We start from the raw sequence: 20,484 nt of genomic DNA on the forward strand, positions 1-20,484 counted from the left end.
AAGGTGTTGAGGCCCAAAGTTGGAGAATAGCCTATATATAACAACCATGGCTATCTCTATGTTCATATACAGTCACATGAAAATAGACCAAGCAGTTGAGCTTGCTAATCTAAACTACCATTCGACATATAAAAAGCTTTGGAGACCAATGGTGGCACAGAATAAATGTATGACAAATGAAACAACTATAATCCGGATTGTGTGAAAGGCTCCACATTCCTGTTAGGTACAATTTCATGTAATGCAGAATTCATAGCTGTATTGATGGTTGCGAGCTGCACAGGTCATGAAGCCGCAAAGCAACTGCAAACCATAATATTTCCACCACCATATTTCACAGTTTATACAAAATGATTCCAATATGCCGTTTGCACCAAACATGTCTACTGTTACTGAAGCCCAGACTTTTTGCCTAAATCACATACTGACAGCATTTTGTTTCAAAGCATGTTGTCCTAGAAGGTCTGGTCTTTATCTATATGCTCACGGGTAAACTAAAGTCTAGCTGCAACTTTTGTTTTGGACAGCAAAGGCAAGAGCAGTAAAAATTGTCACAATGTATTAATTTTTTGGTGCTGATTTTTGGTAAATCCTAGATAAACTTTGCCATTTGTATTCTTTTTTTCATACAATAAAAGTTATTATTGCAAATCATAACCTTTTTTAAATTATTTACCATATTTAAAGACACCCACAATAAGGTTCCATGTGCATACTTCCTATATGGGTTCTAATGATTGGCACTTAATCTGAAACACTTGATTTTAATTGCTAATTGTCAAGTATTGGGACATGTAGCAATGTACTTATTTTAAATTTGTGGATAGGACAAATCTACATTTCCTAAATTAAGATTATGAGAAAAAAATTCACCATGTCACTTAGTGTGTTAATAATACACTAATTTGTAGGAAATGTATTAATGTTTTTCCACCAAATATGCTGACAATGTCAGCTATTTTAATAGGGTCACATTTTGTAGGACAGTATAATTACAATTTTAGCAGAAAAAAAAACAAAATACTCAACTAGGATGTATTATTATCATATGTCCTACAAAAATACAAGAATGTATGTGTATGTGTATATGTATATATGTATGAATGTATATATGGTTTGTGAAGGTTATACCCCCACTCCAGGCACAGGTTTTCTTCTATATGTTCCCTGTCATGTGTCCACCATTCAGCTGTATGATTAAATGTTTATTGGCCGTGAAATGCATAAAATAGTCATAAAAAATCATCTGGATTAGAACTGTTATGCTGAAGATTGGAGAACTAGGGTCACCGGGATCGATTTTCCTACCACAACCAACAACAATGAAACTTTTTACTGCTTATTAGTTTAAATTGTAGTTGCCTTTTAATGTCCAACATAAAAATGAAACAAGGTAATTTCTAATACAATGCTGCTGCCATACAGCTGATTTCCTGGATTCAGCCAGTAGGAGAATTAATGAGATGTAACCATTTAACAACCAAAGTAGAAAAAACTATGGATGCTAGGGATATATATATCCCGTGTTTTCCCCGAAAATAAGACATACCCAAAAAATAAGCCGTAGCAGGTTTTCTAAGCATTTGCGCAATATAAGCCCTCCCCAAAAATAAGACATAGTGATAGGCGTGTCGTTCTGTGCTGCTGCAAGCTGAGGCATTGAGGGAGGATAGAAATTGAAAGTAAAAGTCTCCTCAGTGAAGTGAGAAGCAGGATGGCCTGTTTTAGGTATTGTGTGTTCCCAGGGGGAAGAAGTAAAGCTGTGGCTGCCATTTTACTCAGCACTGTGGGTCACTCCCACCCCCCACAAACACCAGGGGATGTAGAATAAATGTAGATTGTTGTACCATACATATTAAAAATAAGACACCCCCTGAAAATAAGCCATATTGTGTCTTCTTGAGGAAAAATAAATATAAGACAGTGTGTGTGTGTGTGTGTGTGTGTATATATATATATATATATATATATATATAAACAAATATTATATATAGATAGGTATACACACACAATGTAGTTCACATAATGTAGATGGTGAACAAGTATAGGACCTCAATCTATATAAAATCTATTTTAAAATAAAAAGCAGGGAGGTCCTGGTTGTTTAGGTAATACTTATCATTTACACTCATCTACATGATTGCATTTCAAGTTTATGTTTTAGATTTAGAGTTTGGTTAAGTTTAAATTACTAAACCTTCCATGTGTTTATATAGCCAAATTTGTTTTTGTTTTTTTTTGGATATTGTATAAAATAGATATAATCGAATCATATTTGTATTGCTATCTGTAGTCCTTCCAGTGTCACTGATACAGAAAAAAGTTAGAAAATCCAACAATTTACAGCTGTTACCAAAATATAAGATGAGGGCTCTTTAAATGGGAATATTTGGTTTGGTGTTAATTATTATTTCCAAAAAGATTTACATTTCCTGTTCTATTTTTAGAACAGGAAGCACAAGGAAATTGCCGCCCTGGAAAAATGTTAAGAAAATTCTAACCTCTCCAAAACAAAAACTAAAACAATCCTTGCCAAATTGCAAAAGGAAATAGTATACAGAAATATGCAACTTTCATTTTTATTATTGAAATTGTTTTTAAAAAAAATAAAAAAAAATTGTATCTTTCTGTAAATAAAGACATACATTTACATTTTATTTGTGTAAACTGCCTGTGTTAGAATAACCAAATGCAACCTACAACAGTGTTTGATATATTCCGAAGCATTGTCTGCCATAAATTATACATTGTGCTTGTGTAAATCTGTGCTGGAGGTTAAAAAAAGTATTTGAGCAGTCCAGGTATTATTATAATGGTTGCATTCACCTGGCTAGATTCCTAATGAGCTTTAGAGGATAAATGCAAATATCCTATTACATAAAATACATATTAATATACATAGTAATTTGTAACACCAGAATGTAACCCTGCAATATGAATTGTTAACAATTTTGTACTAGTAAATAACCATTATTTATATACATTATACTACATTTATATAGTAGTTTTGTAAAAATTTGTACTATTCTAAAAATTGATTTAATACAGAGGGCCTTTTTAGAAAAATTCTCCAAGGCTTGAGGGCCTTATTTAAGGTCCAAGGTTTGGATCTGGAACGTTTGCCAACTAAGATCAAATCGTTTTTAAGAAATCCCTTCCAGATTTGCTGGATTACCTAGGTTCTCCCATGATAGTCTATCTTCTGCAGTCTTGGAGAAACTTATTATATCATGCCCAGTAAATAAACAGAATAGAGTATATTAGTATTTCTCAACCAGGATTCCGTGTAACTCTAAGTTTCCTCTTGAGATGAGCTATTTATGTTTCTCTGGTCAGTATTAATGACTCCAATGATCTTTTCGACTATCTGTAAGTGTTGCATTTTTACTATTGACAGTCTTGCTATTGTACGATGAGCTGTTAATATTGCTAATATTGTCAGATGTTCCCTAAGACCTGAAAGTTATTCATGGGGTTCCCCTACTTTAAAAAGACTGTGAAAGGCGTAAATATTTACTTTTCCTGTTACTCATGGCTTCAGATACAACACATGAAATATGCTGCAATTTATAAGGAAATCCACACCAGTAATGATAATCTCCTGGGTCCCCCACAGCTTTCATGGCCCTCTGGCCTTCACCCACTTCATGATACAATAGTAACATGAAGGTCAAATGTAGGGCCCAGGAAGCACTGCAGGGGCCAAAGGAGATCATCAGGAAGTGTGAGCAAGTATCCCTATGAGTATCCTTATCCCCCAGGAGTTTTCGTATGACTGGAATGGAATTTGGCTAATCAAGCAGAAAGAAAAGTACGTTTCTCAATTGTTCTTTTAAAGGTACCCTTTGAAGGTAAAGCTTTACTTCAAAATGTATTATAGCAATGGGTCATAATGGGTTAAAATAAGCCCCACATTTTCAAAATAAACACTGTATAGTATAACATATTATGTAAAAACTCAAAAAAAGCAACTATGCCCATAAACATAAAAAAATTACCATCATGAACAGAATATTGATTACGCAATGGCATGCAATTTACCACTGTAGACCAGCAGACCTGACTAGGATGTTTTGGGTCTGTTTTGTGACAATGCCCATTGGAGGTTAGTATACATTAATTTTTCATTTTTCCATGACATGGTGGCTGGCAGACCTAATGCACCGGGTAGGGAGGGGGAGTTAAAACACAGAAAATGTAGCCAAAATTTAGTGAAATCAATTTCTTAATTCCAACATGTTTTTGTTCTAAACCTATGTTACCTGGTTTCCATAATTGTTGCTACATAATCTCACATTTACAAATGTATCTTTTTTTATGCAATAAAAGTCAGTTAAATTTTACCATAAATTCTTAGTTTGAGCGCCGCATTATTTATTTGTTGCTATTTTACAAATCATCACATAACTTTACCAAATTTACTACAATAATTAGCTATTTGGTGGAAGGGTGTAGCGCAGAAAATATCAGTGATTTCCTGGAAAGATAATCTCAGGTATTTAGGTGTAAAATAAAACAAAGAGAAAGCTGGCAGCCTTAGCTAGGATTAGCAAGTTTTATCTCCATCCAATTCACTTCACTGCTGCTAAGGCTTCCCGTAGACTCCGGGCTGAATATCCCCTGAGAAACGCTGTGCTCTTCCTAGACTTGTGAGGTTATGTCTACTCATTATCATTTTTACTTCAATGATGAAGGTTGGGGGGACAATGTCAAGCTTACTTTTTAAAAAAGGGAATAATTGGCTTCAAGACAGATTTTTTTTTAAGTTGCCTGATTGGTGAAACTTCTCAGAGGTGTTAGCTTGTCTTCGACCATTAATATAGAATTGTAGAATGAAAACTGTATTGTAATATTATAGTCTACTTAAATATTCTAAGATTACCGACAGCATTTAACTCATCTGATCAGCAGCACCGGTCAATTCTTTTATCCTTGTAACACATATTTGGGAAGAATGAGCTATACTATGCTGGAGCCCATGGGTGCGGCTCATCCATAGGAATGGATGAAGCCATGGTGCACATACATACAATACATTTTCATTGCATTGTACAGTATACATCATTGGAACTTTGAAAAAGTTTTTGACTCGGTGGGTTTTACTTGGAAGGGTTATGGGATTATTTACAGGACAACTGTACTAAAGGTCTTAGTTTGTCCTTTAGGAAATCAATGTACAAAGGACCAAAAAGGAAAGCTTAGATTATTAGGCTAAATTTTATGGTTCTCCCAAAGTAACTTTAATGCTGGTAGCATCCACAGAGCACATTTGCAGGGGCCCCTGATTTCCCAGATTTGTGTACAATCTTTTGAGTCCAATACACTGTCAATGTGCTCCTTCCAGTGGTGCACATACAGTAGTACGAAGGCCGCCTGACCTAATATTAGGGAGTCATAAATTGTGGGGAACTCCTTTAGTTTCTTAATCTCAAAAGTCTGTCAAAATTCAGAGGATAAGGTGGATAGAGAATAGATTGTAGAAAATACAAAACGCTTCAGCTGTAGGTAACAGGAAAAATTTCCAATGCAGACCATCACAAGATTTGCAAAAATAAACTTAAAAGGTAAAACCTCAGCAGCATTGGTCAAGTTGCACACTCATAGATGCACATTCATAAAAACCATGAATGACCCACCAGTGGAATCTTTTAGGATTTTCAATGCCTAAGGGAAATAGGGGATTAGACGCCAACAGGTTTTTATGGTTCAGTCATTCCCAAAATAATTTACAGTTGGATGTTCACAAAGGGTTCAGTCTAAAGTATAGGAATAAAGCAATCATGAGGCATGTGAACTGAAAGAACAGTATATCAGATCTACAGAAATTCAATATCCTACAGGTAAATATATAAGAAAAAGGCTTGCATATCAAATATTTAAAGGTTTCATGCAATATTTAAACATTAAGTGGTGCAGCTCCTGTATATAATATATATATATATATATATATATATATATATATTTGTAGAACACCATAAACAGTTTCTGTTTCTACCATACCGTGCTATGACTAAATAATATATCTTCTCTGACAGCATGAACAGTAAACACAGCATGCTTAATTAACCCTTTCTATAACTGAATTTTATTTTTTGTGTAATGAGGGTCTACCTGGATCTGTAAACCTGACAGCCTGGGGTTTTGAGGCTCGTAGTCCATTCCAAAGCAGGTCAGCCAGAGGGCTTGGATAGGCAGGAGTCATATTTCTGACCTTCAAGCACACTTTCAACAAAGGTCAACTACTTCCCTTTACTGTAAAAAAAAACTTCAATAATACCTTCAATACTTCTGGAGTTATAGGCAGCCTAAAGTATACATTTTAAAACCTTTACTGCTTTGGCAGAGCTTGACCAGAGCTTGACCACAATCCCTGCTTCCTCCGAAGACATCCTATTGGTCATTTAACATGATGAGTGGCCTTCCTGACTAACAGCGAGGTTTAGGGGCAGAAAAAGCTAAGTTAAGACATGACTTCTACAGGAAAAGTCAGAATTTCCACAAAGTTTCACATATATTTATCTCTGCAAATTTAAGTTTTTGCATAGTTTTAATATGTTTACCTTTACATAGAAGAGTTAAAAATGCTCTGTTATTTTTTTTTTTTTTTGCAATAGGTGAATGAATATACCCATAAAGTGGGTTCCCTCCTATACTGTTGTCACTGGACCATGTGTACCCATTACAAGATTAACCCTCACCCTTTGTTCTAGAAACAAACTCTTTAAAGTGGAACTAATAGGAATTGCAAGTAGGCAGGTTGTTTATTGAAAAAAGGGACTGGCAATGTCCCAAAGGGACACATGTCTGCATATGCAGCGTAGTGTGGGATGCTGGGTATCCCAGCACACCCCTGGATGCTCGGAATAAAGTAACTCCAGTCTGCATGCCCAGGAACTATGTCATGATGACCTGGCCTATCAAAGTGGTTGAAGAACCCAAAACCAGACCAAATAAAAATGACGGTACTTAATAATGGAACAAGGACAGGTGAATTTTTTTTGAAAACTCCAAACAAGCAGGCATATCACCTGCCTATTCTGCCCAGTGGAAATTTATATATACATATATATATATATATATTTATATATATGGTCATTTTAGATACACTTTAGACTTTGGGTTTCCCCTACTTTGGGACTGATGTAAACCTGGAGGCAAATTTACTTATATGTATTGGGCCCTAGATGGCTCTGCTATTTAAAACTATAAAAAACATGAAAAGTTAATCCATTTCTACTTTCCACAGTATGAAAAGCCTTAACTTATTCTACAACAATCCACAGGATCTGCAGAAGTTAATGAGTAGATAAAACAAAAACAAAAAAAACAACACTACTTTCATCTGAGCACCTTATGCCAGTCACCGTTTGACAGTAGCAGAGACAGCAAAGACTTCATATGTGTGTAATGAAGGGAAATAATCTCCCAGGTTTTTAATATTCCTTCCATTTCATCTAAAACTGTCATGTGCCTGAATGAAGTGGCATCTCATGCTACACACATAACAGCACACCCTATTCCCCAATGTCATTATTTTCATACTAGATGCAGAAAATGCTCCTGAGATGTACTAGCAAGAATTTGTATTTCTTGAGAAACAATGTGACTTTCTGTGCACTTGCCTTGGCAATACACTATAGGTATTCTCAAATGGAAAGGCAACTCTACCCATTCTAAAGTGGCTCAGTAAATATCAGCAAGGACACTATCTGCATGAAATTTGTATGTTCTCCCTGTTTTTGTATGGGTTGGTTTTTCCCATACCTAAAATCTGCTGGTTGGGTACTAAACTACAACTATACTTACCTAGATTTTGTCCGATATTAAAAAACGAATCAGGTTGTACCTGATCCTTCGATAAAAGGCCACCTAGAAATGTTAGGTGCTGTAGATTATACACTTTGAGTCCTACAGGAGAAAAGCATTTTCCAAATGTTGTTAATAAAAAATATTAGGAATTATTATCTTATACTACAATGTATGCTGAAATGTTCATAATGGAGTGAATTTGCATAGATCTGTGCAAAGACAAATGGGGAAAAACTGAAACAATTTCTCTAAGCCACCATTCTGTTTTATGACTGGTACCGGTCTTTGTAAACTGCCTCTTATACACTGTAAAGACTTTTTGAGACTCTCAGCGATAGATTGTGTTGCCCTCACTTTCAAGGGTGTCAGTTTAAACCAAAATTCTCAGCATTATTGCACTCTGAAGGTGAATAAAAGAAGTCAAAATGGCAAAAAAAACACTGCAATAAAAATGCACTATAAAATCATATGGCACTGGTTGTGCATGTTAATGGTGCAGAATGGTGCAATTTCCAAAAGTTGGTACATGGCCAGAAATAGTGGCATAGCTACAGGCCTGTGGACTCCAATGCAGAACATAGACCTGGAGCCCCCATATGCTGCAACTCTGCCCCATCACCAACAGTCTCCTAGCTACAGAACTATGGACCCCATTGCAAATTTTTGATAAGGTCCCTACCATTCTTCACTTTAAGACTCCCTCCTCCTGTCCTACTTTCACATAAGGAGCTCCCCAGACCTCTGCCAGCCTGGACAGTTGTTTAGAGAAGGGCCCCTACAGGCTTCTTGAAGCAAGGAACTGGGTTGCAATTTCAATCCTTTGAGATCTCAGCTTTTATTGCAATCAGTTCGTAAGCCTTCAAATACTCACATGTACAATTTCCTTATGGGAAAGAGCATGCAAGAGCCTGTAGAGGAGGGCTTGTGTCTATGGAGGTTTCTTCCAACGTTTGACGTGTATTTGGAACCCATTCCCTTTTAGTAATTAGTTTATATGGGCATTCAGAGGGTACTTGGACTTATTTTGCATTGCTTTGTGCTTTCTGTAGAAGCAACATGTCTTACCCCCTATTGACCCCCTGTCAAATCTAGCCCTTTTTTGTCAAATTCAGAAACAGTGGGAAGGATTAGAACCCTTGGCAATTTTATATTGCTGTCTAGGTTTCCTTTAGAGAAATTGTCCTGATGAGACCCTTTACCCTTCAACACCACCACAAACAAACCATTTTTTTTTTTTGTTTCGTTAGAGTAGAAGGCTGGAACCCCTTACCTATTTTTACTGCTGTTTGTGCTGCTGTTGCAGGTCTGTAATGGCCAGAACAGTAATAGTAAATGAAGGGATACTCTCCAAGGGGTCATTCCTACTATTTCTTAATTTCCATGAATAAGCGTGCATTTTAACTTAATTTACATGATAAGCTCTGGTGTGCTTCCCGAAGTACCAGTACAATGTACTACAGATTGACATGTTACAACAAATGTATTACTTTGCTGCAGACTGTTATTAAACAAATCCAGCATGCACTATTTTTTTGTACAATGTGGTGTGTTGAAGCTGCTCATTTAATTGAATGGACTTCCAAATGCATGTGCTTTTTTAAAAACTACAGTACATAACAGACCAGGGTTCTGATCGTTCACATTCTATCCAAATTAAAAAAAATAACACTTTAAACTGCCATTCAACTTTAAAAACTGAAATGTGCTGTGCATATTGGCATACTATGACAAATGCTGGAAGCTCCACTGCAGTTAAACACCACTTTAATACCATAGGCAATGCTTCTTAATAACAAGGTCAAGTCCATTCAGCTTCAATGCAGGTAACGGTTTGTGGTTTGGAATTTGCAATGACAGCTTTCATCATATGCATCTCAATCACCTTACTCCATGCAAGATCTCAAGCTTGATGTTGTGACCTTGCACATGTAGGTGCAGCTATTATCTTATACTCTTATATATAAGGAAAGGTTGGCAATAACCAGAGCAAAGCTCTTTGACTGCACTGAGCTAACTGCTCCCCAGACAGCTGCTATACAGGACAATAACTGCATACAGAGAGAAGAGTTTACACTTACATAGGGGAATGCTTATATTCAAAGGAGACCACTGAACTGCATCCAGCAGCGTCTGATATATTTTATTAATAATTTATGGTTGCAGCTTGCTTGGAAGTTTGTTGCAAACAATTGCAGCGCCTCATTGCTCCCATCTGGTGCAGAAAACCTGAGATATCTGCAGCCAGCAATTAGCATACCCTCCATGTGTCTTCTACCTCCAACTGCAGTGGGATATAAATCCTTACCATGGGGGTAAGCCGCTGCTTTCTGATGGTTACCCCTCTCTATGACAAGCTGTATGTCTCTGGAGAGCTGACAATCCTTACACCTCAACAGAAGCAAAGCAGCTGCTGTTGCAGTTCACTCATCTGCACAGGAAAAGTAAAGTGTGCACTATGAGCACTGCACTGGGATGCAACTTTGCTATGGAGTGCTGACAGCTCCTGTCCATTGCACCATATCACCAGCTTGTGTGTATGTGCTCATAAAATATAAAAAGACTGTCTGGGAATAAATATAACTTGGCATTCTATAAATGACAATGCAGTACAATTCTGAACTTAACATGCACTACACAGAATAAATAAGACTGGCTGTAACTACTCTGCCATAAAATGAATAATCAATGCAGTAGATTCTACTACTTATTCCATAGATAGGTAGATAGAACTCACATACTTACAATACTCACATTCTTGTAATACTATCACATGGATACATGATGCTTGCCTATACGAAGTACTCTCTTTCACTTTGTAGGTCTGACAAGCAGGCAATAAAGGACAGACATTACACATACATTACACTCACGTGCTTATAGCGCTATTGGATATATATTGTCTTGCCTATAGAGAGTAGTCATTCATTTTGCACCTGTACTATGCAATAAGGGCAGCTATACATACACATATTAGATTGCAAGCTCGTTCGGGTAGGGTCCACTCCTCCTCCTGTTTGTACTTAACTGTTATTTGCAACCCCTGTTAAATGCACAGCACTGTGTAATGTGTATGACACTACAGGCTTTAATAATAATAATTGCACTCACATGCATATAATACTATCACACAAATATATGGTGCTTGCATAAGGTTCTCTATGACTTTGCAGCTATGACCATCAACTAATCGCAGGCTATAGGGAAATAACATACACACATTATGCTCAGATCTTTATACTACTAATATACATACTCATGGGGCTAGCCTATATAAAGTACTCTATCACTTTACAGGTTTGACAAGTTAGTAATTCCAGGTATTCATATATATATATATATATATATATATATATAGGAATAAATATATTCCTATATATTCCAAGTATTCCTATAATAAAAATATTATCATTCCACAGATACTTATAATAATATTATCATTACACTGATACTCTCCTAAAATATTATCATCATACAAATGTATTCCTATAATAAAATACTATCATCCACAGACACTTTCTTATAATAATATTATCATCCCACAGACTCCCTCTTATAATAATATTATCATACCACAGATACTCTCCTATAATAATATTATCATCCCACAGACCCTCTCTTATAATAATATTATCATCCACAGGCACTCAATATCATTCCTCAGATACTCTTTTATTATAATATCAATATTACACAGATACATTCTAATAATAGTTACTATAACACTACACATTGAGATTGTCTGTAAAAAGTAGTTTTTCCCTTTGCAGTAGTGACAAGCAGCTAATAGAGGGCAATAGGGGACTGACATACACACATATATTACACTCACATGCTTGTTCTTCTACTATCACACATATACATGGCACTTACATCAAGTATTTTATCACTTTGCAGCTATTTAAAAATGCAGGCTATAGGGGACTGCCATACACATATATTACTCTCACATTCTTATATTACTATCATACTGATACATTTTCACAATATCATCACACATATACAAGCTATTTGCCTTTATAAAGTATTCTTTTACTTTGCAGCAAAGACAAGCAGGCAATAAGAGACACACACACACACACACACACACATATATACTCACAGATTTAACACTTTCACACAATGTTATAATAATACTCTAACAATAGATACATTCTTACAATACTGCAAACAGATACACTGTTATAAAATACTATAATACATAGATATGGTACTTCTAAAATGTCATACCTGTATAGTACTATACCTATATCAGAACTTATATAAAGTAACACTTTGCAGCTATGCCAAGTAGTTAGGGACACACATGCACATGTGTATCTCACTCACATTCTATCTATCTATCTATCTATCTATCTAATCTCTCACACAGATACATTCTTATCACCCATATACATGATAGTTGCTTGTATAAAGTATCACTTTGCAGCTATGACAAGCAATAAGGGGCATGCACACACACACACACACTCACACACACACCATTTGTATTCTTATAACACTATCATACACACACTATGTTAGTACAGCACTGTCATACAGATACATTCTTATAATACTATCACCCATTTACAAGATACTTGTCTATATAAAGTATCACTTTGCAGCTATGACAAGCAGTCAGTAAGGGACAGCCATACACACACATATGTGGCATTCACTTTTTTAACACTGTTATACAGATACATTGTTATAATAACACAATGACACAGATACATTATTATAACACTCACATACATATTCATGGTATTTGCCTATATAAAGTACTCTATCACTTTGCAGCTTTGCAGCTTGACAAACAGGCATTGAAGGACAGATCCACACACACACACATGTAACACAATCATACAGATACATTGTCATAATATCACAAACACACAGATACATTCTTATAACACTCACATGTATCCATATTACTTGTCTATATAAAGTACTTTATCACTTTGCAGCTATGACAAGCAGGCAATAAGGGAAAGACCTACCCACACATGAAACTCTGACATTCCTATACCACTGTCACACAGATACATTGTTATAATATTAGTATCACACAGATCCATTGCGGCTTGCCTATATAAAGTATTCTTTCACTTTGCAGGTTTGACAAGCAGGCAAATAAGGGGACCTGACTACATCCCAGGATTTCTATCTCTGCATAGCATTCTGCAGATAGCTCTCCAGAATTCTGCTAGTAACTGGTGTGCTGCAGTACCAGGCTCAGTACATGGCAGGGATCAGTGGAGGGTAGTAGTTGTCATGTACACAGCAAAGTCACCCTGTCACCATGCAATAGTGCAAAGCTTAGGTGGATCAAAATGCACTGAGCTGACCCCTCTTGTATGCATCAGGTTCTAACTGCAGCAAGCCAGCTGTGACTCACCAGGTAAGCTCCTACAGTGCCCTGTGCCAGCATCAGTGCACACTCAGACACCAGGAAGATCTTGATGTTTAAGAAGCATGACACCTTCTTTTTCTTCTTTTTTCCCTGTGTCTCATCCCCTTGGACATCTGCACTCCTTGCACTGGAAGTCCTGGTTTTCTTGCCTTGCATGTCTCCTGTTGGGATGATGACCTTTTCCTTTTTTTTCTGCTGGTGGTTGAAGGTCTCAGGATAAGCCTGGCACAAGCCTCTTGGTGTCTCCTTGATTTTAATGGTCTGAAGCTGCTGCTGCTGCTGTTGCTCTGCACACTCCTCCTCCCTCTTTGCAATGACACGAGCTTAGAAAGATCCAAGCTGAGTGTCTGCTGCTGCTTCCTCTGCAGCTTTCATTTCCTTCCAAGCAAAAAAAGCCCAGAGACTGGCAGCTGGGATGGGGAGAGCTAGACCTCAGCGTCCACATTACATGCGCTACAGTATTGCTGGACAAATGGCTGCAGGCCACACTTGCTTGCTCCTATTATTAACTGATAGCACTCACAGCTGACCTCTAGTGGATGTGAGGCTTCCAAATGGGAAAAATGACATTCTAAGCTGCACTCCAGGCTGCTGGCAAAAGCTGCCAGAGTCACAGGTTGCAGTACAGGTGCTTTACCTCTGAAACTAGTTGGGTGGGGGAGTTTACAGGATCTTTTAAAACAGTGCTGATTCTTTAAAAGTCACTTGTTAGGTTTTATTTTCATGTACGTTTTGTATATTAGTTAACCACTGAGCCACTATGCGGTGCAGTTAATGGCATTGTGGCTTAGTGGCTATTCTGCATTTTGGGTGAAGGGATTTTGCAGCTAGTTGGATGGGGGAGTTTGCAGGATCTTTTAAAACAGTGCCGATTCTTTAAAAGTCACTTGTTAGGTTTTATTTTCATGTATATTTTGTATATTAGTTAACCACTGAGCCACTATGCGGTGCAGTTAATGGCATTGTGGCTTAGTGGCTATTCTGCATTTGGGTGAAGGGATTTTTCAGCTAGTTGGGTGGGGGAGTTTGCAGGATCTTTTAAAACAGTGCAGATTCTTTAAAAGTCACTGCGTTGGGTTTTATTTTCATGTAAATTTTGTATATTAGTTAACCACTGAGCCACTATGTGATGCTCCTAATGGTATTGTGGCTTAGTGGCTATTCTGGATATGGGTGAAGGGATTTTTCAGTATCTTTTTTTTTTTAATAAACATAGTGCAGATGCTTCAGAAGAGTATTAATTATTCACCGAGCCACCATGATTTTCTGTTTGTGGCATAGTGGCTCAGTGGCTGTCAAAGGTAACAGACTGCAGTACAGAAGCCTTGGTTCTAAAGTGACTTGGGTGAAGGGTTTTTTGCAGGATCTTTTTAAACACTTGCGGTTTCCATGCTTCAAAAGTTACAAAGAGTGTCCTCTTGTTTTTTGTAACGATCTCAAAGTGAATAATTGAGAAGAGAGTTTTTTATATGGACCATTTTTATATAATTGAGAAGAGAGTTTTTTATATGGACCATTTTTATATTTACACATGGTGATCATATTCCCCCTTAAAGTCTCTTCTCGAGGGAGAATGGATGCTTCAAAAGGTGCAGATGCTTCAAAAGTTACAGTGTGAGGTTGTAATGTCATGTACATTTTGTATATTAGGTAACCACTGAGCTACTCTGCTGTGTTGTTAAAGGCATTGTGGCTTAGTGGGTATTCTGGATTTGGGTGAAGGGATTTTTCAGGATTAACTCCACATTTTCACAGACCTTACAGTGAAGAATCCCTTCCTTATACAGAGCTTAAACTTCTTTTCCTCCAGACCCAAAGAGTGCCCTCTTGTTTTTTGTAACAATCTCAAAGTGAATAATTAGGAAGAGAGTTCTTTATATGGATAATTTATATATTCACAGGGTGATCATTTCCCCCTTTAAGGTCTCTTCTCAAGGGAGAATAGATGCTTCAAAAGGTGCAGATGCTTCAAAAGTTTCAGTGTGAGATTCTATTTTCATGTACAGTTTGTATAGTAGATAACCACTGAGCCACTATAATGTGTTGTTAATGGTATTGTGGCTCAGTGGTTATTCTGGAGATGGGTAAGGGGATTTATCAGTATTTTTTAAAACATAGTGCAGATGCTTCAGAAGTCATTGTGTTAGGTTCTAGTTTCAAATATTTTTGTATATTAGTCTGAAAGCTACTATGTTGTCTATGGCAAGGTGGATTATTGGCTATATGAGGTCACATACTTCAGTAAAGAAGCTTCAGTTCTGGAGTAAGGAGCTGGTATTTTTCAGGATCTTTTTAAACACTTGGTGCAGATGCGTTAAAAAAGTCAAGATTGAGGTTTTATTTTCAAACACATTTGTATGATAAATAGCCTCCAAGCTACTATGGTGTTCCTGGCATGGTGGCTCAGAGGCTATCTAAGGTTACAGACTGCAGGCCAAAAACTTTAGAACTGAAGTTAGCGGGGTGAAAGGATTTTTCAAGATCTGTTGAATCACAGTACAGATGCATTAGAAGTTACTATGTGAGGTTCAATTTTAATGTACATTTTGTATAGTAGATATCTACCAAGCTAATTATGATGCACTGTTTATGGCATGGTGGCTCATTGGCCAAGATCACAGACTGCAATACAAAAGCCTTAGTTCTGGAGTTGGGTGAATCTTTTTTTCCGAAGTGATTTTTCTAAACACTTATGGCGCATATATTTCAGGAGTTACAAAGTGAGGTTCTATTTTCATGCACATTTGTATAATAAATCGCCTTCAAGCTACAATGTTGTCCATGGCAAGGTGGCTCATACGCTAAGGTCACAGACTGCAATTCAAGAACTTCAGTTCTGAAATTAGTTTGGTGAAGGGTTTTTCAAGATCTGTTAAAAAACAGTGTTGATGCTTTAGAAATCACTGTGTGATCTGTTTTCATTAACATTTTGTAAATCAGATATCCACTGAGCCACTATAATATGCTGTTCATGGTATAGTGGCTATCTAAGGGGGGGGCGAGCAGCACCTCACTGTTCTCTCCTCTATTGACATGCACAGAGGTTGTTCCCAAGCATCATTCATTGACCCCATGGTGGATGAATCAATGAAGTCAAGCAATCACGGTACACATGTCATATTCACACGTGAGACACATATGACCATTCGTCTCCGGGAACATCTATCTGGAGTTTGTACACAGCCTAAGATTAGGCAGCAGGACAGGATTTTAGCAGTATAGGACATTTCAATCAGAACATATCCATAGGACAAAGATAAGCAGGAGCCTATAGGACATAGTAGATATCCAGGGACTATGCCAACAATCTACCTGCTTCTGCAGCAAATCATAAATAGTAGAATTGATCAGAGCTGTGCACCTGCACGAGGCAAGATGGTGTTTGATGGGGATATTCTCTGCAGTACAGACAATATAAATGGAAAGTTTTACTTGTAAGCCTATTAAAAACCCTTATTAAAGTCAATACATCTCTGAATGGCTTGATGATTTGATCTCTGATTTTGCTGTCACATCCTAAAAGCCTATAGGTAGGGTAATTAGTACCGTTCCCCAGATTACCCTGAAGCTGTGTACACACACTAGATCATTGTCACCTAAGACAAATGATTGTCATTGTTGTGGGTGAAAATCTAGCATGTCTATAACAGTCCCCTGACATAATTCATCAATCCATCTCGGTGGATCAATGAATGACCAACTAGGGATGACCATGGTGGAGAGCACAACAGGGCACTACTCACTCGTCCTCTCTATAGAGCAGTGCTGTTTGTACATCGCTTGTACATTCTCTTGTCACTTGAAACAAAAAAATGTAATATGTGTACAGGGCCATAGCCTATGCTAATGACACATGACTCTGATAGGACATAAAATTGTAAGCTCTTGCTAAGGATGCAACTATGACGGTAAAATGCTGCAAAAACTTTCATAAGAATGTGTAATTATTAGCTACAGAAAATATATATATACTTTATTCAGTAATCTTAACAACCAAACTAACAACCAAAATAAATTTAAGAAGAAACACTGGTGTTTGTAAAATGGCATTGTCAATCAATAGCCTAAGAGTGGAAATTAGAAGAAGATTTTAAATTGCATTTTGAGGACACAAAACCATCCTCATTCATTATGGCTCATTATCAGTCAAAGTGAAAACTAATCAATGAATGCTCTTTGACCCCTCTGGACACCCCCTAGTAGTACTGTAGCTAAAAGTGCCCATTAGACCAGAGCTGTCTGCTGAACAACCCTAAGATCTCTCTTCAGGCAGGCAAGAATCCATTGGAAACATTTGCACATTTGTGCCTATGGAGTAGGGGACTGGAGAATGATTAGGAGCTGAGGGCCCTGACAATAGTGATGGGCAAGGATTGGCTTTATCCTTAGCTGGTCTACTAAGAAGCATTAGTAGGAGCCATCAATAAAACTACATGCATACTAATGCACCCTAATCTGACTGTAAATCATTTATGTCAATAGGCACCCTAGCAGGACCCCAGTCAAATATAGGGTGATATGTCAACACTCAAATGCATTCATCAATTAAACCAAATTACTATGTCATTTATAATTACCATCTTTTGGTGGTCTATTTCTTGCTATGTTTGATGGTTCTTTACAATCTGATGTTCAGAAGCAAATTTCTAGTATCAACCATCTAGGACTGAGTTTCTCAACCAGGGTTCCTCCAGAGGTTGCTAGGAGTTCCTTGAGCAAGGAGTAATTTGGGCCACTCAGGTCAGTTTAACTGACACCAATGATCTTTTTGGCTATCTTTAAGGGTGACATCTTTCCCAATAGCCAGCAAAATATAAAATACTACTATACAGGTAGTCCCCTGTTAAGGATATTCAACATACGACAACTCCTAGATACAAACAAGGCTTCCCTGCTCATTCCTGTGCAGGACAGAGGCTTGGAGGGGGGAAGGGGCGGTTTGCATGACTTCCAATAGAAATCTTTTGCTAAACACAGCTAGGACTGAGCTCTTCTGCAAGCTCTTGTAATTCTTTAATGACAAGACAAACTCTGCAGTTGTTTGTTTTTTTGTATATCAATAAAGAAGTGACAAGCTCTCTCACTTACTTAATTTACTTAATACACAATGTTAGAGACCTTGAAGGGTCAAGCTTTTGTCCTTGTAGTCAGTCTATGGTGTTTTTTTACAAGTAGGGTAATAGGTTGTTGGTCTAAGATTGAAGAGCCACAAAATGCAACAAATAAAGCTAATACACTATAAATGTGAATCAGAAAACACTGTGTGCTGAATTTAGTAATCCAGCTCAGTCTACTGTACTTAGTCCTCCCCTCTTATTGTATTACATCCCCCACCTCCTGGATTGTAAGCTTTTCGGGGCAGGGTCCTCCCCTCCTGTGTCACTGTCTGTCATTTGCATCCCCTATTTAGAGTACAGTACTGCATAATATGTTGGTGCTACATAAATCCTGTTTATTTTTATTAAAAATAATAATAATAATAATAATACGTTTATTGGATGCCGCACATTATAGAAGAGCTGCCTCTTGGCACTTGATATTATGCTGAATGATCTCCTTTCCTGCTTTGAAAGTGCATAAAAGGTTGGTATGGGTTTACAATGGGGGCCTTGGGGCTTTTGTATTTGTTTTACCCAGATTTATTTCCATTTAAAAATGAAGGCAGAAATGGGGATTACAAAATGGAGAAATCGAGTACAAAAGATGATTGCAAAAATCAAAGAGACGCTATCCCTAAACTGCAAAAATAACTGTATCTGCATGGATGGACCTCAATCCTAAACTTCATATAACAAGTGGAGTTACCATGACCCTCCTTTTCATCCATGACAGTGTGACACCCTTGGTGGTGAATAAAAATTAATTACCTCCCTCAGTCAGGTCTTTCTTCTCCATTCAGCCCCCTGCTGTCACTTATCAGGGCTTCTTGTATGCCATGTGATGTTACACTAAATGCAAGAAGACTCACAAGAAAGAACTAAGGTAAGTGACAGCAGGCAGTTGCATGAAAAAGGCTGATCTGCCACTGGAAGAGGTAATACACTTCTAATCTACCCCTGCACCCCTTTGCGTGGGAGAAAACTTTAAGTGTAGCCCAGTGCTTGCTGCAAAGTACTTGATGAAAAGTGTATGGAAACTATGTGACTCTTAAGCAAGTGAAATCACAGCAATATTTCATGTTATACATAGGTAATTCTTTTTAATTGTTGCTAATTAAATTCATTTTTTTTCTCATATTGTGATTAATAGCCAAGTAAAATCATAGTAATTATGTCCAGTTACAAACAGGCATATGTTTTTACTTTTGTTGCCTGTTTTTTTTTTATATTGTGACTGTTAACCAAGTGAATGAATCAATCCTGGATTGGTGACCTGTTTCAGACGCCTGTCCCTGATGCCAAGGAGTAAATGCACCACCCCTTTCCACCCTAGTGCCATCACTACAATTAAAGGTAAACGCAGAAAATAAATTTAGACTGCCCCATATTGTGCAGATTAGCCAAGGAAACGTTTTTGGTGAATTTTCAAATACAATAATAATTGTTTTACCAACTTTTTTTTTTTTATACTTGTATACCTTACAGTTTCAGAAGGCATCATTCAGCCGTGTTGTACTCATCAGTCTTTCTTAAACATGTAATAGTATGAAGGCAATGAACTGGATCAGCTCAAGGTCCCACCGCATGTAAGGTGTTCTTTAAAGTTAAGAAGTGTACCAGCTTGCTGGTGCATTACATGCGGCATGGCTCAGGATGACAGTGGATATGTAGCAAAAACTCCTACCAGGCACAAACACTCTCGCAGCCATCTCTGTGACCTCAGGCGAGTACCGGGCAATCAGCCCTTCATGTTCATTCAGCCAGAAGGTGAGCAATTAGCCAATTTGCCTCCAATAATCTCTGTTTACCCAACTGTAAATTGATTAATTACCATTATTTGCTCTGTTTCCTCATCCATAGCTCCTAATTATATAATAGATTTCGACATGGTGTAGAAAGATGTTTGGCTTCAATAAAACACTTCAATATATCTCTTTTCAAATGGTCTTCCTCCTTTAGTCATTCTTAATTTACTACTTAATTTATGAAAAATGTGGCAGTTCCATTTCACTTACCTTCAGCAACCTAAGTGATTAACGGCAAGGTCATGGGGGATTCTGGACAGGGAACATAAAACAAACAAAATGTAATCAGAAGGTTATAGACAAGGAATGGGATGATTTTATTAAATCATTTTCTTTTAAATATGAAATATATTTCACCAGAAAATAAATAGTGGTAAAT

The 20,484-nt window shown here is 37.2% G+C and overlaps 1 protein-coding gene and 1 long non-coding RNA gene across 2 annotated transcripts in view; one reads left to right on the forward strand and one right to left on the reverse strand.

The window, feature by feature from the left end:
* Positions 1–13,786, reverse strand: part of SLCO3A1 (solute carrier organic anion transporter family member 3A1) — a 212,853-nt gene extending 199,067 nt beyond the window's left edge. Inside the window, exon 1 of the mRNA XM_072402691.1 lies at positions 13,187–13,786. Coding sequence (XP_072258792.1) covers positions 13,187–13,357 — 171 coding nt within the window. The 5' untranslated portion in view covers positions 13,358–13,786. The remainder of the gene's footprint in view (positions 1–13,186) is intronic.
* On the forward strand, positions 13,070–20,094 carry LOC140324640 (uncharacterized). Its single transcript, XR_011919560.1, has 3 exons — positions 13,070–13,189; positions 19,547–19,653; positions 19,786–20,094. It is a non-coding gene; the product is annotated as an uncharacterized lncRNA (long non-coding RNA).
* The last annotated feature ends 390 nt before the right edge of the window (positions 20,095–20,484 follow it).

Source organism: Pyxicephalus adspersus, chromosome 2, assembly GCF_032062135.1.
Source record: "Pyxicephalus adspersus chromosome 2, UCB_Pads_2.0, whole genome shotgun sequence".
Lineage (NCBI taxonomy): Eukaryota > Metazoa > Chordata > Amphibia > Anura > Pyxicephalidae > Pyxicephalus > Pyxicephalus adspersus.